At 47.8% G+C, this 24,430-nt stretch overlaps 2 protein-coding genes across 3 annotated transcripts; one reads left to right on the forward strand and one right to left on the reverse strand.

Annotated features, from left to right (window-relative positions):
• Positions 1-2,399: 2,399 nt before the first annotated feature.
• Farsa (phenylalanyl-tRNA synthetase subunit alpha) lies at positions 2,400-11,950 on the reverse strand. 2 transcript variants are annotated; one of them, XR_015643289.1, is made up of 13 exons: positions 11,750-11,941; positions 10,080-10,217; positions 9,897-9,995; positions 9,690-9,808; positions 7,493-7,585; positions 7,283-7,411; positions 7,090-7,205; positions 4,129-4,213; positions 3,919-4,038; positions 3,669-3,837; positions 3,500-3,577; positions 3,237-3,351; positions 2,400-2,796 (listed from the first exon to the last, which is right to left on the reverse strand). XR_015643289.1 is itself a non-coding variant. In NM_001024237.2 (13 exons), exons 1-13 carry the CDS (start codon positions 11,894-11,896, stop codon positions 2,658-2,660), a joined length of 1,527 nt encoding a protein of 508 aa, NP_001019408.1. In that variant the 5' UTR covers positions 11,897-11,950; the 3' UTR covers positions 2,400-2,657. The 2 variants fall into 2 exon arrangements, 1 of the variants encoding a protein (NP_001019408.1); NM_001024237.2 differs by having other exon boundaries at positions 3,939-4,038; positions 11,750-11,950.
• Positions 11,951-19,525: 7,575 nt separating this feature from the next.
• On the forward strand, positions 19,526-24,418 carry Calr (calreticulin). The gene is given in 9 exon segments (NM_022399.2): positions 19,526-19,679; positions 20,038-20,139; positions 20,333-20,536; positions 21,436-21,530; positions 21,618-21,827; positions 21,907-22,020; positions 22,188-22,331; positions 23,485-23,577; positions 23,671-24,418. Coding segments are annotated over 9 exon segments (1,251 nt in total). The 5' UTR covers positions 19,526-19,588; the 3' UTR covers positions 23,869-24,418.
• The last annotated feature ends 12 nt before the right edge of the window (positions 24,419-24,430 follow it).

Below are 24,430 nucleotides of genomic sequence, written 5' to 3' on the forward strand. Positions count from 1 at the left end.
GCTGGAAAACTGGCACTCTCAAAATAATTCCCCCTTATTACTGCAGTGATTTAAAAACTGAAACAGTTATAAAAATTAACAACTGGCATACCATAAATTTATTGACAAGAGGCAACAAACTAAGGGTTGCTGGGTGGTGGTGGTGCACAGTTTTAAATACATCGCTCAGGAGGCCCATCTGAGGCCAGCCTGGTCTACAGAGTAAGTTCTAGGACAGCCAGGACTACACAGAGAAACCCCATGTGGGAAAAAAAAAGAAACAAACAAACAAACAAACAAACAAAAAAACAACAAAAACCTTGTGTAGTGACATAAACCTATATAATCCCAGTACTTGGGAGATAGTGATACCCTATCTTGGGGGTGGGAGTCATTAGTATCTTTTTCAATTTTATTTACTTTTTTTTTTTTAAAGATTTATTTATTTATTACATATCAGTACACTGTAGCTGTCTTCAGATACACCAGAAGAGGGCATCAGATCTCTTTACAGATGGTTGTGAGCCACCATGTGGTTGCTGGGAATTGAACTCATGATCTCTGGAAGAGCAGTCGGGTGCTCTTAACCGCTGAGCCATCTCTCCAGCCCAAGCTTTTTTTTTTTTAATGTATGAGTGCTGTCTGCATGTACACCTGCATGTCAGAAGAGGGCATCAGATCCCTTTAAAGATGGTTGCCAGCCACTATGTGTGGTTTCTAGAAATTGAATTCGGAACCTTGGGAGGAGCCAGTGTTGTTAACTGTTGAGCCATCTCACCAGCCCTGACATTCGTGTATATGTATATATGCATATGAGCACACTGTCCCTGTCTTCAGACACACCAGAAGAGGGCATCAGATCTCATTACAGATGGCTGTGAGCCACCATGTGGTTGCTGGCGATTGAACTCAGGACCTCTGGAGGAGCAGCCAGTGCTCTTAACCACTGAGCCATCTCTCCAGGCCTGACATTAATTTTTGGGGGGCTAAAGAAATGGCTCAGCAGTTGCAGGCACACGCTGCTTTCCCAGGGGACCTAGGCTTGGTTCCTAGCACCCACATGTTGACTCATATCAGTCCATAGCTCCAGTTCTAGGAGATCCAATGCCCTCTCCTAGCAACAGAGCCTCATGTGTACAAAGACACACACAGGGCTGGAGAGTTAGCTCAGTGGTTAAGAACACTTGTTCTTTAAAGAAAAATTATAGAGATAGATAGATAGATAGATAGATAGATAGATAGATAGATAGATAGACAGACAGACAGATAGACAGTATTTTTTTTTTAAAGCACTTGTTCTTGTAAAGGGCCAAGGTTTAATTCCCAGCGCCCACAAGGAAGGAAGCTCAGCACCTCTATGGGCACCAGGCATGTGGATATACAAAATACTCATACATAAAAAACAGAGTAAGGGGTTGGGGATTTAGCTCACTGGTAGAGCGCTTGCCTAGCAAGCGAATGCCCCTGGGTTCGGTCCCCAGCTCCGAAAAAAAGGAAAGAAAAAAAAAAGTTTAAATGTAAAAAAAAATAAGAAAAAAGACATGCAGACAAAATAACTATACACATAAACATAAATTAAAAAGTAAAACACAACAATCCAAAAAACCACCTAAATGCTCATCTGAGCCCCCAGCAAAGCAAGTCAGGTGTGGATACACAAAGCTTTACGAACTTACTCCCCAGAGCTCATGTGATTACTTACTTACTTACTTATTTATGACAAAGTCGAAGTATCTGGCCCAGGGTGGCTTCAAACTCATGATTGCCCCTGCCTCAGCTGCTGGGAGATTTGATTTTTAGGAGGAAAATTAAGAGCAGCTTCTCACCCACAGTCCCTCGTTCCCATCGACCTTGGGAATCCTGGATTTTAGGCTATCACCTACTAAGTGCTGTTTTTGCCAAGAGGACTTTTCTGTTCCTAGCCTTAAAAGAGGGCTTGGCTCCAGTTAGTGGTTAGTGCGTGACTGAGCTGTGGGTGGCTTGTCAGCAAAGTGCTTGCGGCATGAGTTCAATCCACACTATGGACAAGGGATGTGCATTTACAATCTGAGGCAGAGACAGGAAGGTCCCTGGAGCTTACTTGTGAGGTACCCTGGCCTAACGGGTGTGAGCCCCAGCCAATGAGAGTCCCTGTCTCAGAGGACATGGAGTGCTCCTAAAGATGGCACTCGAGATTGTCTCCCATAAGTACCTCAACAGACACACACACACACCATCACACCATTAACAGTAAGTGCTCAGTGGAGCACGGAGCTGGCTCGGACTGACTGGGACCTCTTAGGAGCAGACCATGGAGGATCTAAGCCCGACTCCCGAACTGCGCACCAGGAACCATCCCCAGCTTTCTCTCCACCAAGCACTGAATGGAACCGGGAGTGAGGCCACACCCACGAGTCACCTATTGAAATGAACGACAAGAGTCCTAACAAAAGGCACCACCCAAGGGAACGTGCCCACTTTATTAAACAGCTAACCTGTAGGGCCCAAACCCATCCTCACAAGCAAACTACACAGACCACTAAAAGCCACCACAAGGAACCTGCTCCCATAGTTGGAACCCTACCCTTGGGGTGTGTGAGGCAGAGGAAGACAGCTGGCCTCACGGAGGCCTCATAAATACTAGGTCACTGCTGCGGGATGCACAGGGACTAGACAGGGATCGCTGGGGCAGCCTGTTATCATGCAGCCTCCTGTGTCTTTGAGGACCTGGGCTCAATGTCCAGTCGGCACACGGGGCTGTCGTATACCATCTGCAGGTTCACCTTGTGGCCCACCAGCTCTCGGATGTTATTGATACCATATTTGATCATTGTTGGGCTGACAGGGGAAGGAACAGAGTTTAACACTAAGTCAGATTAACTTCTGCTTCTCAGAGGCTCCCATCTTTCTCAGAATGAATGCCAAAGTCTCCCCCACGGTGAACATGTTGTACCACTGGCCCAGTCCTACCTCCCATTCTCCCCTTGTTCATGCTTAGTCTAGCCTCAGAGCCCAAGTACTGGCTGTTCCTTATCCAAGCCTTGCTCTGTCCTCTCTATAGCACTTTCTGTACATTAACGCTCTGGCCTTCTGAGTCTCCTGATTAGCCATGCTAACCGCCCTTCCGTTCCCACTAGGATCCAGGTTGCAAGTATTAGAGAAACGTGCCCCAGTGCTCACAGCTCAGGGCCAGGCACAGAACACGGCATTCCTACCAGCACTGCTGGAGGAGTGAACAAGTGAATGAGACGATGGAACCATCCTAGGAGGGTACTCACCGCTCCAGAGAGAGACCCCAAGCAATGACAGACACATTCTCAGGGAGCCCCATAGGCAGGAGCATCTCAGGGCGGAAGACTCCAGAGTTGCCAACTTCAACCCACTTCTTTAGACCTGTGGGGACAAAGGGAAAGCTAGAGTGTGCATCTGGGCGATACTGCACAAAGAACAGGAAGATGCAGTAGGAGACTGGCAAAGAGGGTGACCCAGGCCCAGTGTGAGGTCCCTCAGACCTCCCTCTGCGCCGTCTCCCATCCCTGACCTTGGTGGTAGCTGAACACTTCCATGCTGGGCTCTGTGTAGGGGTTGTAGGCCGGCTTGAAGCGCAGCTGTGTGATTCCTGTGGGGGTTGGCCAAGACAGGCTGATGACCTCAGAGTCACTCTCCCAGCCCCCCAAACACTGCCTGCCTGTATTGGCTTGACTGCTCACCCAGCTTGGTGAAGAACTCCCTCAGTACACCCATGAGGTGGCCCAGGGTGAGACCATGGTCAGCTATCACACCCTCAATCTGGTGGAACTCGGCCAGGTGTGTGGCGTCCAGCGTCTCATTCCGAAACACACGATCAATAGAGAAGTACTTGGCTGGTGTAAATGGCTTCTGGGGAGGAGGAGTGATAGCCAGGTCAGGCCTGGCCCTGGCCTGGGTCAGAAGGTCTATAGGACAGTACCAACCACCCACCTGCCCAGGACAAGCTGCACCTTCTGGGCTAAACGGTAGAGGGCTCGGGCGCTGGCTGCTGTGGTATGTGTGCGAAGCAGGTTTTTCCGGGCCTCTTCCAGCTTCCAGGTATACTTGTAGCTTCAGGAGAAAAAGCAGGATGTCTGCCCTGAGGTCCTGGAACTCCAGCATCCCGTCCCTCCCCTCTCAAGAGTCCTGCTTCTGCCTCACCCTTGTGAGCCGTAGCCACCCTGGGAGTGGGTCCGTTTCACCCGCTGGACATAGTCCATTGGGAGCTGCAGGGCCTCGGCTGGATCTAGGCAAGACAGAGTCATGTGGTCAGCCAGTGAGCACCTCTCAGAAGCCACTGCATGTCAGGCACTGCTCCACGGAGGGTCCTGTGCCATAGCACTCAGTGGTACCTGCTGGCACTCCTCAGTTGATGACCTTCCCCTCTTCCAGAAGCCACTTCCCCTTCTTCCCTTTTACTGTGTGAAAGCCCAAGTTTCCCTCTGGTTTTGACACATTACCTCCTGCTCTGGTCTCCTCTCATTCCTACGTGACCATGACCTGCAGTCACAGGGCCACCAACTGACATTTCAGCCTCAGGACCTTTGTCCTGACCTCCGTCTCTCTCCCTTACTTCCTTGTCTTTGCTTTGAGACTTGATCTGACTGGCCCTGAACTCAGAGATCCATCTGCCTCTGCCTCCCAAATGCTGCCACTAAAGGTGTGTGCACCACATCCAGCCTTGCTAAAGACTCAAGCAGCACGAGCTTCCAGCCTTCCCTAGTTCTATAGGCACAACATTGCTATCTCCAGTGATTTTTAACCCCTTGTCCCACTCACAGATTCCTCAGAACTATCTAGTCAGGAAGTGGATCTCCCTGGGGTGAAGGACTTCTGTGCTACTCAGGCTATGACTCAGCTGACTCTTAGCATTCAGGAGGACTTTCAGGGAGACGTTGCTCAAGAAGTATGTGACTTCCCCCAGTGCTTCCTGAAACCCAGGTCCTTCCTCAGGTTTGGCAAGTGTTCATCCACTAACATGCACTTCCAGAAGCAAATGAGCAAAACATTTTTTCTTTAACAACTTAGATTTAGTTCCTGAGTAAGTCTTTTGCATGTAACAGCTGTGTAGCCTTAGGCAAATGATGTTCCCTCTGTGCCTCGGTTTCCTCAACTGTAAATGAGGGGCAAACAGTATCACTTTCTGTAGCTGGAAGGTTTGGAACAGCGGAGCAGATGAGTTTTGGGTACCACGACAATGGGCACTTAGGGAGCTTGCCTGTCACTTCAGAGGGGAGACGACAGACAGTTTGAGAAGTCACTCGTTTCAGAGGGACTAAGGACAGTGAAACAGGGGCTGGCCTGTGACAAGGGACAGAGAACTTGGAGACAGAAAACTTGCCAGCATGCAGGAGATCCCACCCCTAGCAACAGCAGCATGCGCCCATGCACGCATGTGTGCACACGCACGTACAACAAATAACTAGTCATGGGGGCTCACATGTGTGATCCCATCATTCTGAAGGCTGAAGCAGGAGAACAGAAGACACTTAGATCAATCATGGCTACATAGTGACTTGTAGGTCAACTTAGGCTATAGAGTGGGACCCTGTCTTAAACAACCAAAATAATAAGGGAAAATGTCTTAGCACTTCAAAAGCTGAGACAGGGGGCTGGGGATTTAGCTCAGTGGTAGAGCGCTTACCTAGGAAGCGCAAGGCCCTGGGTTCGGTCCCCAGCTCCGAAAAAAAGAACCAAAAAAAAAAAAGCTGAGACAGGAGGATATGAGTTCAAGGCCAGCTTGGGCTATAGTGAGGGACTCTAGTTGAAAAAACAAAAAAGAACAAAAGAAGTTAAAAGTGGAAGTGATGGGCATGTCCAGAATTAAGGACAACACGCTTCTTATTTAATGGCTTGCTTTTATTTTTCAATCGTGTGTATATCTGTCTGTGTGGCTGTGTGCACATGAGCTTGTTGTGTGCCTGAGGAGCCCGGATGGCATCAGATTCCTTGGAACTGGAGTTAAAAGGCTGTTGTGAGCATCAAATACAGGTGCTGGGAACTAAACTAGGGTCCTCTGCAAAAGCAGCAAGTGCTCTTAACTGCAAAGCCTTTTCTCCAGCCCACATATATACTTCAGTTTAGTGAAAAGGATTCTGGCCCCAAATAAACCTTAGAGAATTTACATGATAGTGAGAGGAGAGGGGACAGAACCAGGGTGGAATTTGATTATTTACTTCTTTATTTATGCTACGGACAGATAGAATACAGGTTCCAATATGCCACACTACAGTCCTTAGGTGGCATTAAAAATCTTAGACATGAGGTCAGGCAGTGATGACACATGCCTTTGATCCCAGCACTCAAGAGGCAGAGGCAGGTGAACCTCTGATTTCCAGGCCAGCCTTGTCTACAAAGAAACCCTGTCTTCAGGGAAAAAACAAAACAAAACAAACCTGGGACACTTCAGGCATAGTGGCACATGCCTTTAGTACAAACACTAGGGAGGCAGAAAAAGCTGGGTACATTTTTGTGAGTTTGAGGCCAGCCTGGTCTACATAATGAGTTTCAGGACAGCCAATAGAATTCTGAATAAAATGAAATAAAATGGGTTGGAGAGATGGCTCAATGGATAAGAGCACTGACTGCTCTTCCAAAGGTCCTGAGTTCAATTCCCAGCAACCACATGATGGCTCACAGCTGTCTGTAATGAGATCTGATGCCCTCTTCTGGTATGGACAGCTAGACTGTACTCATATGCAAAATAAATAAATATTTTAAAAATGAAATAAAATGCATACCTTTGTGTGCATTGTGGCTACACCTTTAAGCCTAGCCTTAGCAAGGCTGGGAAATCCTTGTGAGTCCAAGGCCAGCCTGGTCTACATGAGCTCTGGACTAGTCAAGGCCACAGAGTGAAATCCTTTTTCTCTATAAACAAAGAACTCTGGGTGGCTGCCTTAAGCTGACAAAGTCCCACGGCAGGTCCGGCAAGTTTGGAAGCAGAGACTAGGCACAAGGAAGAGGGATGGCAGTGGAGGATGGGACCAGCTGCCAGGGCCTGGCTGGCCACAGTGACTCTGGACCTCATTTTATGAAATGCAATATCCCTTCCGTAAAGCTTGACTTTATCCAGACTTGAGGCTTCTGCTACTGCACTGGCCAGGCTCGCCGGCTACCCACCTCGCAGGAAGAAAGTATCATGTTGGTCACGCGCTGGGTGCTGCTGAGGCTGGAAGAGTGCATCAAAGTTCCAGAAGGAGCTCTCGATGAAATTGTCCGTAGGCATCTCTGTGAACCTGCAGGAGACATGACTGACTGCTCTGCAGGCCTGTGTCCAGTAGCTTCCAAACCCCACCCCAGGCCGTGTGCTCACCCCATCTCCAAGAAGATTTGTCGGAACTGGGAGCGGACCTTGAGTAAGGGGTGCAGGTGGCCACTGTCTGGGAGCACACCACGGGCAGAGAAGTTGTAGGGTTTGAAGGGTCGGTCCCTCCAGGAGCCACTGTGGGGAGATACAGGGTGCAGAGACATGAGGAGAGCTGCCCAACCCTCCCCAACATCCTCTCCCCTCTCCTCGCCCTACCTGGAGATCATCTCTGGGCTCAGCTCGGCCTCCTGCTTAGACACACTTGTGCTGAAGCCCTTGCCCTTGCTCACCCAGTAGGTTTTCAGGATCCTGTGAACAGAGGAAGAAAAGAGACACTGCTATCATCTCGAGAGCCATTGGATGCTAATCCCAGAACCAACTATAAAGTAACTCTGGTTTTAAGTTGTTGATGTTTTAAAAGATTTCACAGATCCCACACTGACCTGGAATTTGCTATACAGTCAATCATGACCTAGAACTGGCTCTCCTAATTCTGCTTTCTATATGCTGGAAATACAGGCCTATGTCATACCAGGATTATGTGGTGCTAAGGATCAAACTCAGGACTTAGTAGTGCATAGTAATCAATTAAGCTCCATCTCAGAACCTGCCTTACTGGTTTTTTGTTTGGTTTGGGTTTTTTTTTTTTTTTTTTTTTTTTTTTTGGTTTTCTCTGGAGGGGGTCAGGTTACATAGTAAACGCTGATGATGGTGGAGGTTTTAGGCATTACATGGCAAAGTGCCTTTATCTGCACTTTTTTTTTTTTTTTTTTTTTTTTGACACAGGGTCATCATGGAGCCCTAGATGACTTGCAAGTCCTTTGGAGACCAGGCTAGCCTTAAACTCACAGATCCACCTGTCTCTGCTTGCTCTCTGTGGTGGGAGAGTGGTGTAAGACACTCTGCAAGTATCTTACAAAACTGAGCCATCCCACTAGTTTTGTCTTTACTTATGTGTATTATATATGTCTGTATGTTTGTGTGAATATATAACACATGTGTGGGTGCCTATGGGAGCTAGAAGAAGCTATCAGATCTCCTGGAGCTTTTCCTCACACAGACCTTGGAGCTAAAGTGGCAGACAGTTGTGTGCTGTCAACATGGGCAACAGGAACCTAAAACAGGACCTCTGGAAGAGCAGCAAGGGCTCTTAACCACTGAGCCATCTCTCCAGCTTTTAAAATATTTTAAAAACTATCATCACATTCACTTATCTGTGTGTGTGTGCAGCTCTCACATGTGGAGGTCAGAAAACCAGTTCGAGAATCAGTTCTTTGCTTCTACCATGTGGATCCCAGGGATGGAATTCAAGCTATTAGGCTGCGACATACTGAACTGAGCCACTGAACTACTTTTCTAGCCTTCATCTCTCTCTCTCTCTCTCTCTCTCTCTCTCTCTCTCTCTCTCTCTCTGGGTTTAGATGTTTTATGTAGCCCAGGGTGGGCTTGAGTTCTGCATTATTTATTGTTTTCTTGATACTGTCATTTGAAATTTTCTTACTGGGCCACTTTCCTTCTACCTATTCATACATTTATTTGTTCTATAAACAGTGATAATATAATTTATACCAAAGTCCGTCCAAGTAGTGATGCATATGCATACAGACGGACATGATATCAAGAAAGTATTGAGAGTTTATTTTGGGTGAGGATCCGTTATTCCACAACCCCGTAAGAAGTAAAGAAGCTTAGCTGGAAAAGGCCAGGTGAGTTGGCCAAGTCTGCATAGCTAGCAAGTCACAGAGCCTAGACTTCCATCCGGCAGCTCTACGTCCCATGGCCTCAAATAGTTTTGTTTTTTTTTTTTTTTTCCGGAGCTGGGGACCGAACCCAGGGCCTTGTGCTTGCTAGGCAAGCGCCCTACCACTGAGCTAAATCCCCAACCCCTCAAATAGTTTTTAATAGGTTTCACTCTGGAGTCCTGGATGGCCTGGAAGTCACGATCACCATCCTAGCTGCACCTAGTCTGCCTCAGTATGGCTTCACTTGAGTGACACATGAGCAGGAATTTAATTGGCTGACTTCCTGGAAGGCATAGAGAAAGCAGCAGGTGCGACAAGAACCAAGACTGAAGGGCTTCGGGAGCCTAGCACACGCACTCAAAACCCTGCATGAGGCTGGGTGTAGTGGTGCAAGTCTCTAATCCCAGCACAAGGGAGGCAGAGGCACGAAGATCTTTGCAAATTTGAGGATAGCCTGAACTACATATCAAGTATTAGGCTAGCTAGAACCACAAAGGAAAACCCTGTCTCAAAACCAAGGACCCAAGCAACAACCACAATAACAAATCCTGGGCAAACGGGGTGTGGTGAAGACTGACAACAGCAGCAACTGGGTATGGGCGAGGCGGCTCTCTCTCTTTATCCTCACAGCACCACACAGATAAAAGGGCCTAGCTGTGGCAGCCACTCACACTTCGGTCAGCAGCTTCCTCTTCCGGAGCTCATTCCTTTCCTTTTCAGCCAGCTTCTCAGCCTGGCCTGCCTGGACCTGCTGCAGCCGCCTCTGTACTTCATCCTCTATACTGTCCACCTGCCGCAGGACACGGGAATGAGGGCTGGTGTCTGCTCCACTCGACCTCTGCCTCCCGCCTGCCTGGCCATTTCCCTACAGGACTCACCACGCGGAACACCCGGGGCCCATCGGCTGCACTCTTGTCCACTCGGATCCACTTGTTGGACATGGCCTTGCTGAAGCCCACCTTGCCGCTGGGCAGTTGCTAGGGAAGTGGGATTGTGATGAGTGCTGTATCTCAGGCCATTTGCATCCCATCCCCTCCCTAGACCCCAGCCCTGGGCCCTACCATGAGCTCACTTTGCACCAGGCCCTCGAGAGGGATGCTTCTAAACACACGGGCCTCATGGCTGCCCTCCCGGGCAATCTCCTCACCCTCAGTAGTCAGCTCCCAGCACTTGGTAGAACGAAGCTCGGCTTCAATGACCTGCGGGGAAATGAGTGGCACGTGGGTCTGTGTTGTTCAAAACCACCACTACCCTACAACATTGGGCCAGAGATTCAAAGACAGCCTCAGAGCTGAAGACCTGCCTTAGCAGTCAAGACATGCATTGCTCTCCACATAGGGTGGCCCACAGCCACTGCTAACCAATTCCAGGGCATCTAACTTCTCCAGCTTCCTGGAGCATTTGCACTCACCTGGTACATATGCATGCACATGTGTGCATGCAACACACACACACACACACACACACACACACACACACACACACACAAATAAACCAGAACCTTTTGTGATAGACCACACCTTTAATCTTAGTAGTAGGGAGGCAGAGGCAGAGGCAGAGGCAGAGGCAGAGGCAGGTGGATCTCTGAGTTCAAAACCAGTCTCCTCGGGCTGGAGATGGTTCAGTGGATAAGAGCACTGACTGCTCTTTCAGAGGTCCTGAGTTCAAATCCCAGCAACCACATGGTGGCTCACAACCATCTGTGATGAGATCTGGTGCCCTCTTCTGGTGTGTTTGAAGACTGCTACAGTGTAGTTATGTATAATAAATAAATAAATCTTAAAACATAAATAATAATAAAAAAACAGTCTGGTATACTTATCAGGTACCAGGCCAGTCAGGGATACAAAAATGAGACCCTACCTAAAAAAATAAATTAAATTCAGAGGCCAGTCACAAAGTTATGTTACATCTCAACTTTACATCATCCCATAGGGTGGGGGAGGAGAGAGGGCAGAGAATGGAAGAGGGAGAGAGTGAGGGAGGACAAGAGAGGATAGGTAGCTCCATTTTCATTCAAGACCTTGCTTTGCTATATCCCAAGAGGGTTTTGAACCCCTGGATCCCTATCTTCCTGCCTCGTTTCCTCCAATTTTGAAACTATCAGTTGCATACCAAAGTCCTTAGCTGAAATAACTCTTTTTTTTTTCAGATTTATTTATTCTTTTTTTTTTTTTTTTTTTTTGGTTCTTTTTTTCGGAGCTGGGGACCGAACCCAGGGCCTTGCGCTTCCTAGGTAAGCGCTCTACCACTGAGCTAAATCCCCAGCCCCCAGATTTATTTATTCTTTTAAATTTACATGCATGTGTGTGTGCCTGCATGAGTTTGTAAACACTACCTGCACTTAAGTGCCTAGAGAGGCCAGCGGGCTTCAGATCCCCTGGAGCTGTGATTAAAGGTGTCTTTGAATTACCTGTGAGTGCTAGGACCCAAACCCAGGACCTCTAGAAGAGCAGTCAGTGCTCTTAACCACCGAGCCATATTTCCAGCCCTGTAGACAAACTTATTTTGTTTTTGGAGACCGGGTTTCTCTGTGTAGCCCTGGCTATCCTGAAACTTGCTCTGTAATTAGACTGGCCTCGAACTCAGAGATCCACCTGCTTCTTCCTCCCAAATGCTGGGATGGATGGCATGTACCACCATCAACCGGGCCCAGACCAATTCTTTTTAAATGCAATAATGGGCTACAGCTATAAAAGCGAGGTCGGCCAGCAGCACGCGCCATACTCACTTCACCCAGAGCCTGGAGGCTCTTCACAGCGCCCACCACTGCCTGGTGCTCCACGCCCAGCTGCGTAGCCAACTCCGCGCTGTCCAGGCCGCCATCAGCTACCTCCAGCCTCCGCAGCAACTGCTCCAAGACGGGATTATCCGCCATGGCTATCCCTAGCGCATTTAACGTGTGTAGGCCGCCGGACGGACTAGGGAAACCGGAACCGGAACCGGAAGTCGCGGTGGAGCATGCGTCGCCATTTTTAATGTGGCATAAGTACGGGCGATTTGGGAGCTGGCCGTCGCCATCTTAAGTGTGGCAACTGCGCCTCAAATGTACCTCAGGATGCTGTATGTAGTTTGACCAAAGTGACCTGTAGTTAACTAGTGAGATAAATTTGATGACTTGAAGGGCGAAAGTAGTTTTCTTTTGGGTTTTTTGTTTTATATCTTGACAGTTCTTATTTAGCCGAGGCTAGCCTTGAACTCATCTCCTGCCTACTTCTCCCAAATGCAAGAATTACAAACACTATAAGACCTGACTGAAGGGTTGGAGATTTAGCTCAGTGGTAGAGCGCTTGCCTAGCAAGCACAAGGCCCTGGGTTTGGTCCTCAGCTCCGAAAAAAAGAAAAGAAAAGAAAAAAAAGACTTGACTGAAATGAATTCAATCAGTGTCCCCTCCCCTCCGGCTAATTTTTATGCAGCCTCTAGTAGCAGGCTCAGATCACTGCCATCCTGGCTTTAGGCATGGCCATTCTGTTGATGTTCTGTTGTTGTTGTTTTGGATTTATTCACTTTGTTTTATGTGTGAGGTTTTTGTCTGTTTGTGTGCATGGTGGCCTCAGAAGATAGCCATCAGATCACATGGAACTGATGTTATGGATGTTGTGAACCACCATGTGGATTCTGGGACTTGAACCATGGTCCTATGCAAGAGGACTTATAACAACTGCTCTTAAGAGCTAAGGAATCTTTCCAGTGCCCCACTCTGCACATATTAACTTCTTTTACCTGTTCAAAAAGAATCTGGGTAAAGACCATACATGTTTAGGGGAGAGGGATTCACTTAAGACAGTTGCAGAGCCTGCTGACCTGCATGGAGTACTTCAGGTTTTTGGTTTTTTGTTTTGTTTGTTTTTGTTTTTGTTTTTTTCTTTTTTTCTTTTTTTTTTTTTTGGAGCTGGGAACCGAACCCAGGGCCTTGCGCTTGCTAGGCAAGCGCTCTACCACTGAGCTAAATCCCCAACCCCGTACTTCAGGTTTTTTAAGTTCTCCCTAGAATTCGTGATGTAGATACTATACAAAAATCTTCTACTTCTACAAGAGAACAGATGAGGCTCAAAGGCAAAAATGTCAACCTACAGGAAGTTGACAAAAAATTATAAACCCTCCGGCTTCTCTGTGCTCTCAGGAGGTCAATGCAATATTACATTGATGCTTCTGACAAACTGTGAGTCACAGCTGGGGCCTGGGAGTGGGGTGAGGGAGGGAGCGAGGCAGGTGGGTGAGAGGTATCCCAGCACTCATGTGACAGAGGCAGGCAGATCTCCAAGTTTAAGCCCATCCGGATCTACAGAACAAGTTTCAGGATAGCCAGAGCTACACAGAAACACCATGTCTCAAGAAACCAAAAAACAACCAAACAGAAACCAAAACAAACCTCGGGTCTCATCCGTACGTGGTCCTGTAACTCAGTGTGGGAGTTAAAAAAACAACTGGCAGGGCTGGAGAGATGGCTCAGCAGTTAAGAGCACTGACTGCTGTTCCAGAGATCCTGAGTTCAAATCCCAGCAACCACATGGTGGCTCACAACCTTCTGTCACAGGGATCCGATGCCCTCTTCTGGTGTTTCTGAAGACAGCTACAGTGTGCTCATATATAATTAATAAATAAATTAGGGGTTGGGGATTTAGCTCAGTGGTAGAGCGCTTGCCTAGCAAACGCAAGGCCCTGGGTTCGGCCCCCAGCTCCGAAAAAAAGAAAAAAGAAAAAAAATAAATTAAAAAAAACTGGCAATAGTAAAAGCCTTCTTAATATTCAGTGACCAAATTAATTCAAAATCAAATGCAGTGAGTTCAAGGTGTCTCTGGCAGCTCTTGGCCATGTTGGGCTAGGCAACCACGGCAGCCTCTTGATTGATTGGTTGGTTGGTTGGTTGGTTTTGCTTTTGTGTTTTGGAATGGTTTCATTATACATGTATGCATGTGTGAATGTACACATGTGGAGATCAGAGGACAACTTTGGGGCCTCAATTATCTCCTTCTACCCTGAGGTATAATTTAGTTCCCTAGGTTTTAGTCAAAAACACTTGTACCCACCAAGCCATCCTACCAGGCCTAGCCTTAGTTCTGAACACAAAACATGCACACTGTGGTGTCACTTCATGTCACTCCGCACAATGCTCAGTAAATACTGCTTGATTTACCAAGACTTTCTCAAGATTGAGACTGTACTGTATGTTGTGTTTCCATTATTTGGACAAAAGTTTTCTGCTCTGGTAGAAACATAATGTCTTGACATGTTAAACAGTGGCCTTTAAAGTATTTTTATATTTCTATTTTTATTATTTTAAATTAACTATAAGTGTGTGTCTGCATTTGCATGAGAGTGCAGTTGCCCAAAGAGGCCAGAGTGTCAGGTCCCAGGAGCTCCAGTTGCCTTTGGTTATGAGTCTCCTAATATGGCTGCTGTAACTAGAACACAAGTCCTCTGAAAGAGAGGCAAGTGCTCTTAACCACTGAGCCTTCTCTCCAGCCCTGGCTTAGTTCTTTACTTAAAGAAGATAGGCTGGCCTGGAACTCACAGAGATCCACCTTCCTCTACCAAGTGCTAATAATAAAGTCATGTGCTACTCTCTCTCTCTCTCTCTCTCTCTCTCTCTCTCTCTCTCTGTGTGTGTGTGTGTGTGTGTGTGTGTGTGTGTGTGTGTGTGTGTGTGTAGATTGTGCACATGAAAGCAGATGCCTGCCAAGGTCAGAGGCTCTGGATCCCTGGAGCTGGAGACAGTTGGTTATGAGCATCTCAGTGTGGATGCTAGACTCTGAACTTGAGTCTTCTTTTTTTTTCCCCCCGGAGCTGAGGACCGAACCCAGGGCCTTGCGCTTGCTAGGCAAGCACTCTATCACTGAGCTAAATCCCCAGCCCCGAACTTGGGTCTTCTGCAAGAACAACAAACTCCCCCACCCCCATCCTCTCTGTTTTATTTATCTTTCATACATATGCAAATGCAAATGACAAGAGGGTATCAGATCTTCTGGTATTACAGTTGTTAGCCACTGTGTGGGTACTGAGAAACAAACCTAGGTCCTTTGCAAAAGCAAGAAGCACTTTTTTAAAAGCAATTTTTAAAAATTTCATGTATGTGAGTACACTGTCCCTGTCTTCATGCACACTAGAAGAGGGCATCAGACACTATCACAAATGCTTGTGAGCCACTATGTGGTTGCTGGGATTTGAACTCAGGACCTCTGGAAGAGCAGTCAGGGCTCTTAACCACTGAACCATCTCTCCAGCTCACAAAAAGCTGGTCTACAGAGTAAGGTCTAGGACAGGCAGGGCTATACAGAGGAACCCTATCTTGAAAAACAAAATAAATAAAATGAAAAATAAACAGATTGCTCTTTGGAGTCTGGGCTGGAGATATGGTTGAAAGACCACTGGGTGACCTTCCAGAGGGCCCAGTCTCATTTTCCAGCACCTACATGGTGGCTCTCGATGATCCTTAACTCCAGTTTCTGGGGATCCAGTGCCGTCGGAAGTCAGAGGAAGGTACTGGGTCCTATATAGCCAGGCTATATGCTCAGAGGTTGAAGGTACTTACTGCTTTGGAACAGCTGTGGGAACTGCCACCGTCATGATTACCTAGCATATATTATCCACAAAGCCGTCAAACCCATTGTTTCATGTTTGCACCAAACCATCATGGAGGCCCTTTGCGCTGAGCACAAAATCAACCTAATTGAAGCTGATGAGAAGAAACTAGGTGAAGGGGTAGGCAAGCGTCTGTAAAATTCATGGGGGGGAGGGGCTGTAAATTTGGTTGGCTGCAGTTGTGTAGTCAAGGATTATGGTAAAGAGTTTCAGTCCAAAGATGTTATCAAAGAGCACTTCAGTGGGAGGGATGAATGAAGGAAACACCGGAGTCGCTGTGGCATGGAGCAAAGTTACTTGTTACCAACACCAACAGCTTGTATTCTATCCCAGAGACCTACAAGGTCCAAGGAAAGAACTGAATCTTGCAGAATTTCCCTGACCTCCACACGCATGTGATACACACACACACACACACACACACACACACACACACCCCTATCCCAGAGACCTACAAGGTCCAAGGAAAGAACTGAATCTTGCAGAATTTCCCTGACCTCCACACGCATGTGATACACACACACACACACACTAAAATGTAAAAAAAAAAACTCGAAAATTTAGGTTTTTTAAAAAACACGCTTGGGGCTGGAAAAACGCATCAGTGGGTTAAGAGAACTTGTTGCTCCTTCAGAGGACCCAGGTTTGCTTCTCAGCGCCCACGAGGCAGATCACAACCACCAGTAACCTGTACCAGGGGATCTGATGTCCTCTTCTGGTTTTGTGGGCCCCAGGCATGGGTGAGGTATGTATACATATGTTCAGGCAAGCATATATGTAAAAAATAACAATAAATATTTAAAAAGAAAGCAAGAAGAAGAAAAGAAGTTGAATTTAATGGTATACATCTTTAATCCCAGCAGAAGCAGGCAGATCTCAGTAAGTTCCAGGCCAGCCTGGTCTACATATATATCAAAGACGAAGACGCTGTCTCAAAGTAGGTGGATGGCTAAGGAGCAGTAGAGTATTAGCTTAACGTTTAGAAAAAAAAACAAACAAAACCCAACCAGAGTAACTCTTGAAAGGGCAAGACATGAATCCGTGAGCTCAAAGCCAGTCTGGCAACTTAGTAAGACCCACGTCATCACAAAAATATAAAAACAACAATTTTTATGTGCATTGGTCCTTTGCCTGCACGTGTGAGGGTGTCAGATCGTCTGGAAATAGTGTTACAGACAGTACCATGTGGGTGCTGGAAATTGAACACGGGTCTTCTGAAAGAGCAGCCAGTGCTCTTAACTACTGAGCCATCCCTCCAGCCTCGTTTATGTCACTCTTAGCTTATTAAATTGGTTAAATATTAAAAAAACTACTTAATATTCCTGTCCCTCAGTTATCTTAACTGGTGTAAAGGAACCCAGTTTATTGTGAGAAGCAATAGTCAACACACGCGTGGGCACCCGTGCGCGCGCGCGCGCACGCGCACACACACACACACACACACACACACACACACACACACACACACACACACACACAGTTATTTGGTAACAACAATCTAAAAGTGGACCATGCTTCAGACTTTTTTTTTCCAGTATAGGGATGGAACGCAGACCTTAGGTTTTGCTAGGCAAGGGCTCCATCACAGAGGTACACATCCCCAGTCCTGAGACACTCTCAGAAACTCATTAATTGGGCTGGAGAGATGGCTCAGTGGTTAAGAGCAGCGACTGTTCTTCCAGAGGTCCCGAGTTCAATTCCCAGCAACCACATGGTGGTTCACAGTCATCTGTAGTGGGATTCGATGTCCCTTTCTGGTGTGTGTTAAGAGAGAAACTCATTATTTAAGCCCGTTACACATCATTTCTAGTACTTCCTGATTCCAATCCGGTTATAGACAAATCATGTATTCAGGTTTCATCAGTTTAGACCCCTTTCTCCTCAGCTTCAAAACACCTTATTTTCTTCTTTTGTGACAGGGTCTCACTATGTAACTCTGACTGACCTAGACTGCACTAAGTGACACCAGGCTGACCTGGAACTCATTGGCCCTCCCAATGCTGGGGCTGAATGTGTGCTTGGGTCAGAGGACTTCAGCTCTCACCTTCCACCTTATCTGACACCGAGTCTCTTGTTCTTTTTTTCCTTCTGGGTTACAAGCTAGCAGGTCAAGAGCTCCTGGGTGACTCCCATGTTCCTGCCTGCGATCCTGCTGAAGTTGACAGCTGTGCTTTGCCACATTTGGTTTCTTTTTTAGTTTTTAAATTTCATTTTATTCGTATAGGTGTTTCGCCTGCACGTATTTCTCTCTACCATTTGATGTCTGGTGCCCACAGAAGAGGGTTTCAGACCCTTTGAAACTGGAGTTACAGGTCATTTTGATGCTTCACGAGGGGGCTGGGAATAGAACTGGGGTAGTTCGAAAGAGCAGCCAAAACAAATCTCTCCAGTCCATTATTTCATTGTGCTGAAGCAGGGTCTCATGTAGCCCAGGCTGGCCTCAAACTCACTACATCATAGCTGAGAATTACATTGAACTTTTGATCCCTGCTTCATTCAACTTCTTAAGTACTAGGACAAAGCAGAAGGCATATGTGTCAGTCACAGGACTGGAGACAGGGCCAGTCACAGGTCTGTTGGACTTGGGTGTCCTCCAGAGGGACCTACACCAGCAATGCTTAGTTCTGGACACTGCCTGGGGAACAGAGTGGACCCCCAACTTCTTGACCTTAAGTGTCATTACTGCTTGAGTTCCTCTCACTGAGAAGGAAGCACTCCATTTTTGTAAGGATTCCTTCTGTGCAGTTCCTTGTCTGTTCCAGTGTTCCCAATTCCTCAGTTTGGAAACACCTCCCATCCCCCAACCCCTACAGGTACTGTCCTTCCTCCTCCTAGCAGCAAGCAGGGTGCTGGCCACAGTCACATGATTTGAGTCAGAGGCCTCCAGATCCAAGGGTCCTGCTTATCTCCTTAGAACTCTATCACCACAGCCATCTGTGTCCTTTTTCCTTCTCAAACGGCACCCCTTGCTGTCTGCTCATAGCCGTTTAATTGCAAAAGCCAAGTCGTTTGTGGGAGACCACAAGAAGTGACTCTTTCCATTTTCCAGCGTAAGAGTAAAAAATGATAGAGGTAGGGTTACTACCTCTCACCCAAGGACACACACTTACATTCACACCGATGAGACCACTATGTTTCCTGCTCTCAAACCGTGGATAGCCCTGAAAGGTTTAAGAGCATTTCTGTCAGATAGCTCAGGGTCACCCCTGTTGGCTTCTGAGATTTCAGGGAGGCGAAGTGACTTGTATCATGTCACACAGTAGTCTGACAGGCTGTCAGGGAACTACGGGACAAGAGGAGAAAGCTGGTACATTCTCTACTGGCCTGAACAACTGGGAACCAGAATGCAGCGAAACCCCAGGATCCTGGCCCTTGACCTTATCCTGAATAGGAAAAGCTTGCCATCGGTGGGCGTTCCCTAAGTGCAGTATAGATGGAACATCAAAGTTGCAAAGAATCCTTGCTTCTTCCCTCTGACCAGAAAGGATGGAAAAAGGCCGAGACGAGACGGAGGCCCAGTCTCGGTCCCGCACGGTTAACACCCGGTACTGCTCGCGCGGATTCTTTAAACGACTTCATGGCGAGCAAGGGACTCTCACCAGCAAGGGCGGGGTTGGGCTGAGGCTCAGTCACGTGACCGCGCCTGAGTGGGCTCGCGGCCCCCACCCCAACAGGGGGCGTCCCCTACAACGCGTGGTCGACCCTGATTGGCCCAGGGTGCGGCCAATAGAAATCAGCCATCTGGGATCCCAGCGTTCCGAGCCACAGCCTAACTTGCTGAGGCGACTAGGACGCAATGAGAAGGGACAGCTGTAGGTCTAAACCAGTCAGAAGGACCGAGGGGCGGGCTCAGCGGTCGTGTCAGGTTGGGATGAGAGGTAGGTGGATATAAATTGGAGCAGCGGCGGCCGCGTCCGTCAATACCGCAGAGCCGCTGCTTGAAGATCGTTTTAAAGGGCCAGTGTGCCGCCGCCCCCTCGGCCCGCCATGCTCCTTTCGGTGCCGCTCCTGCTTGGCCTCCTCGGCCTGGCTGCCGCAGACCCTGCCATCTATTTCAAAGAGCAGTTCTTGGACGGAGGTAAGGTCTGGGCCCGCCTCGAGGCCGCCTCAGCGACTGCTGGGCCCCGAGCCCTCGGCTGCCTCGTCGTGTGTAAAGTAATTACCGTTCAGAGGGCCAACACTGTGGCCCCGGGGGGACTAGAGCCGCGGGCGGTTCCATTTGTGCGTCCTTGGGGGACCAGGAAGGCGCAGCGGTTTCCCGCGCCCGGAGTTAAGGTTCGTTCAAGGACCTGAAGCCGATCGAGGTGTCAAGTTCGAGGTTGGGATGGGAATCCCCTTCCCCACCCCCACTTGCTTGTAGCTCCTGACAGACGTTGGTTATGGGGGCGGGGGTCGGACGGTCCCGCTGATCTGACTCCTAAGCCTTTCTCTTTCAGATGCCTGGACCAACCGCTGGGTCGAATCCAAACATAAGTCTGATTTTGGCAAATTCGTCCTCAGTTCTGGCAAATTCTACGGGGACCAGGAGAAGGATAAAGGTACGAGGGAGTGGGTGCTTGGATTCAAGACAACTTCCTGGAGGAAGCTCTTGTCAGTGCACACAGCTTGTTGGAGCTTTTCCCAGGAATGAGGGAGCCAATGACAGGTGGAGGAAGGAAGGGGCGGTCAACTGTGCCCCTCAAGGTCTAGGGTATTTGGGGTCCACCTAACGACAATCCCATTTCATCACAGGGTTGCAGACAAGCCAAGATGCCCGATTTTACGCGCTGTCCGCCAGATTCGAACCCTTCAGCAACAAGGGCCAGACACTGGTGGTACAGTTCACCGTGAAGCATGAGCAGAATATCGACTGTGGGGGCGGCTACGTGAAGCTGTTTCCGGGTGGCTTGGACCAGAAGGACATGCATGGAGACTCAGAATATAACATCATGTTTGGTGAGGGGCCCCCAGCCAATGCTGACCTCTGCCGGTTGGACAGTGGGTGCGAACTGAAACCCTTTATAACTAGAATGCTGATCTTCATATCATGGAAAGCACTTGAATGATTTTTGTCCTGAGGGGACAACTAAAGGGTTTACTTTATTAGTTGGTGGACTGTATTAGTTGTAGATTTATATTGTTCATTTTTATGGTATTTTCTACATGTTTCTTAATTTTAGAAATGATGCTAATGACAGGGTCAAAGAAATCACTGGAAAAAGTGCAAATTTTTTATGTACCTGTGTATGTACTAGTGTGAAGGTCAGAGGGCAACTTTGGAAATCTCTTCTGTCATCTGAGTTCCAGGATCAAATTTGCATTATCAGGCTTAGTGGCAAGCACCTAATTTACCCCTGAGCCCTTTGCTGGCCCAGAATGGTACTCTTTTCAGATTTGTAGTCTTTGATGCCTTTAATAGGTATATTGAAATCAGGTGCCTCTCCATGATTCCTGAACAGCTAGGACTTCGTAGAGATCCTGTCTCAGGGGAAAAAAAAGACAAGATCAGGTCTTTATTTCTAGATAGCCATGGTACATTCCAGCATTCACACTACTGAGGTAGGTGAGTACTTTAAAGGCAGCTTCAGTTAAAGGTAACAGTATCCTCTGTCAAAAACAAAATAGGAGCTGGAGTGGATGCAATGGTTTCAAAGAACTGAAGTTCAGTTCTCAGCACTCAAACAGTAGCTCTCCAACTCCAGTGCCCTCTGCAGGCTCCTGTATATGCATGGTACACACACACACACGTACGTACATACGTACGTACATACGTACGTACGCATAAATACATAAGGTTAGGTCTTTCTTCCCCAAGGGTAGAGCCTGCCATCAGCCTGCATATGCTTCCTACATAGGTCCGGACATCTGCGGTCCTGGCACCAAGAAGGTTCATGTCATCTTTAACTACAAGGGCAAGAACGTGCTGATCAACAAGGATATCCGGTGTAAGGTGTGTCTGGGGTAGTCATTTAAGTGGCTGTCACGGGAGGTCCAGGCAGCCTGGTGGGAGGGACTGCTCACCTCCTTCCTTCTTCAGGATGATGAATTCACACATCTATACACGCTGATTGTGCGGCCAGACAACACCTACGAGGTGAAAATTGACAACAGCCAGGTGGAGTCGGGCTCCTTGGAGGATGATTGGGACTTTCTGCCGCCCAAGAAGATTAAGGATCCTGACGCTGCCAAGCCAGAAGACTGGGATGAACGAGCCAAGATTGATGACCCCACAGATTCCAAGCCTGAGGTTAGTGTTGGGACAACAGCTCCACCTCCATCCTAGGGGGAGGACCCTGGGTCCCCCTGACCTCCCTGTATATTCCTAGGACTGGGACAAGCCAGAGCACATCCCTGACCCTGATGCTAAGAAGCCTGAGGACTGGGACGAAGAGATGGATGGAGAGTGGGAACCACCAGTGATTCAAAATCCTGAATACAAGGTAGGCTTGGGTGTTGAGGTGCTGCTCACTAGTAGGGTGCTTCCTTTGGTGCTATGATTGATGTCGCACCACAGGAAAAAGACAAGATATGCCTTGGGGTTCTAAGCAGGGTGGTTGGTTGTACTGTGGGATGTGTCCACCTCTGTTCATCTGGTTCTCTTCTACAGGGCGAATGGAAGCCACGTCAAATTGACAACCCAGATTACAAGGGTACCTGGATACACCCAGAGATTGACAATCCTGAATACTCCCCCGATGCGAATATCTATGCCTATGATAGTTTTGCTGTACTGGGCTTAGACCTCTGGCAGGTGAGACATAGGAAAGACAAGGGTTCCTGGCAGACCTCAAGTAGTCAGGATTGTACTGGTTGATCTGGAGGGAAGAACAGGCAGAGGCACCAACCTCAAGGTGTTTAAATTCTGAAATGTCCACTTATTGAGACATTTCCTGTTTTATCTCCTTTTTTTTTACTAACACAAAAGAAAGCTGATTTGTTATTGAAACGTTTTTATGTGTGTCGGTATACATAGAGGAAAAAAATTGTTGGAGAAGTTGGTTCTCTTCACCATGTGAGTCTTAGGAATCAACTCTGGTCGTTAAAAAAAAGCTTGGCAACCAAGTACCTTTATTTGCTGAGCTGTCTCTGGCCCCACTGAGCACCTTTCTGTAGGGCTACTTGGCATGTGCTAAGTAAGTCCTTTGCTAAAGTGCCCCTGCAAAATCAGCTCAGATCACCCACTTACAGCTCTGCTCACTGCCCACCCTGGCTACATAACAAAATAAGATTTGAAAAAAACATTAGTACTGAGTTTTTGTCATTGGTATGTTTTCAGTTCTCCCCAGAATGCCTGTTTTACAGAGGGAGGAGTAGTGCAAAAAGTGAAGTCAGTATTCCTGGTCATTAGGGTTTGAGTTCTGGAAGCATGGCTTCTGAACTACAATGTCCCTAGCATCACAGCCCATGCCACCCTTTCAACCCCCGCTCCACCTTTTTTTTTTTTTTTTTTTTTAAGATTTTTGAGATGGGGTTGGGGATTTAGCTCAGTGGTAGAGCGCTTGCCTAGGAAGCGCAAGGCCCTGGGTTCAATCCCCAGCTCCGAAAAAAAGAACCAAAAAAAAAAAAAAAAGATTTTTGAGGCAAGGTAGTCTTAGTGTATGTACTGGCTGGCCTGAAATTCCTCACTCCCTCCTCCCTTCTCAGCATACCAACATGCTTACATATACCTACATACTTTTAGACACGATCTCACTATAATCCTATATTGCCTTGGAACTCCACAAGAAGTCTGGCCTCTGCCTTCTCTGTGCTGGGATGGATCTGAGGCATGTCATAACCACACCCTGCTGCCCCACACCCCTTTTGGTGGGTTCAAAGGTTAGGAAAGGTGGCAATAGAGGCCTGTGCAGGGCCAGGGCTGCCAGCCATCACTGCTGACCACCTGTCCTTCCATTCCTTCTCAGGTCAAGTCTGGCACAATTTTTGACAACTTCCTCATCACCAATGATGAGGCCTATGCAGAGGAGTTTGGCAATGAGACCTGGGGTGTCACCAAGGTGGGTCACTTTCCTTTGTTTACTCTAGGGGTCAGCTGGGAGGACTGGCAGGCGGGGGAGACCAGGTATTGAGAGATGGTGTCTTCCTCACAGGCTGCAGAGAAGCAGATGAAGGACAAGCAGGATGAGGAGCAGAGGCTTAAGGAAGAAGAAGAAGACAAGAAGCGTAAAGAGGAAGAGGAGGCCGAGGATAAAGAGGATGAGGATGACAGAGATGAAGATGAAGATGAAGAGGATGAGAAGGAAGAAGATGAGGAGGATGCCACTGGCCAAGCCAAGGATGAGCTGTAGAGGCCACACCACCTGCCTCCAGGGCTGGACTGAGGCCTGAACACCCCGCCACAGAGCTGGCTGCTCCCAATAATGTCTCTATGAGACTCAAGAACTTTTCATTTTTTTTCCAGGCAGGTTCAGGTCTGGGGTGGATTCTGATTTTTGTTCCCCTGCCTCCCCATCCTCCCCACCCCCCTTTTTTTTTACTGGTGTTTGTCTTTAATTCTTCAGCCCTCACCTCCTGGCCTCTCATTTTTGAATCAACATTTTTTCTTTCTGTCCCTTTCTCCATCTCTTGGTCACTATCCTCCAACTCTAGGAACAGGTATGGAGGAAAAGCCCTAGGCTTGAGATTTCATCTGCTCTCCTTTCTGAATCTCAGAGGAGGGTAGGAGAAGGGGGTGGTATCTTCCCTCCCCCCAGCACTGAGGAAGAATGGGGCTCTTCCCCTTTCTCCCTTGCCCCCAGGACTGGGCCATTTGTGGGGCAGCCAGTTCTAGCACAGCTCACACTGAGAGTGTAAGAACTACAAACAAAATTTCTATTAAATTAAGTTTTGTGTCTTCCCTATTGTGTCTCC

This window comes from Rattus norvegicus, chromosome 19, assembly GCF_021556685.1.
Source record: "Rattus norvegicus strain SHRSP/BbbUtx chromosome 19, alternate assembly SHRSP_T2T, whole genome shotgun sequence".
Lineage (NCBI taxonomy): Eukaryota > Metazoa > Chordata > Mammalia > Rodentia > Muridae > Rattus > Rattus norvegicus.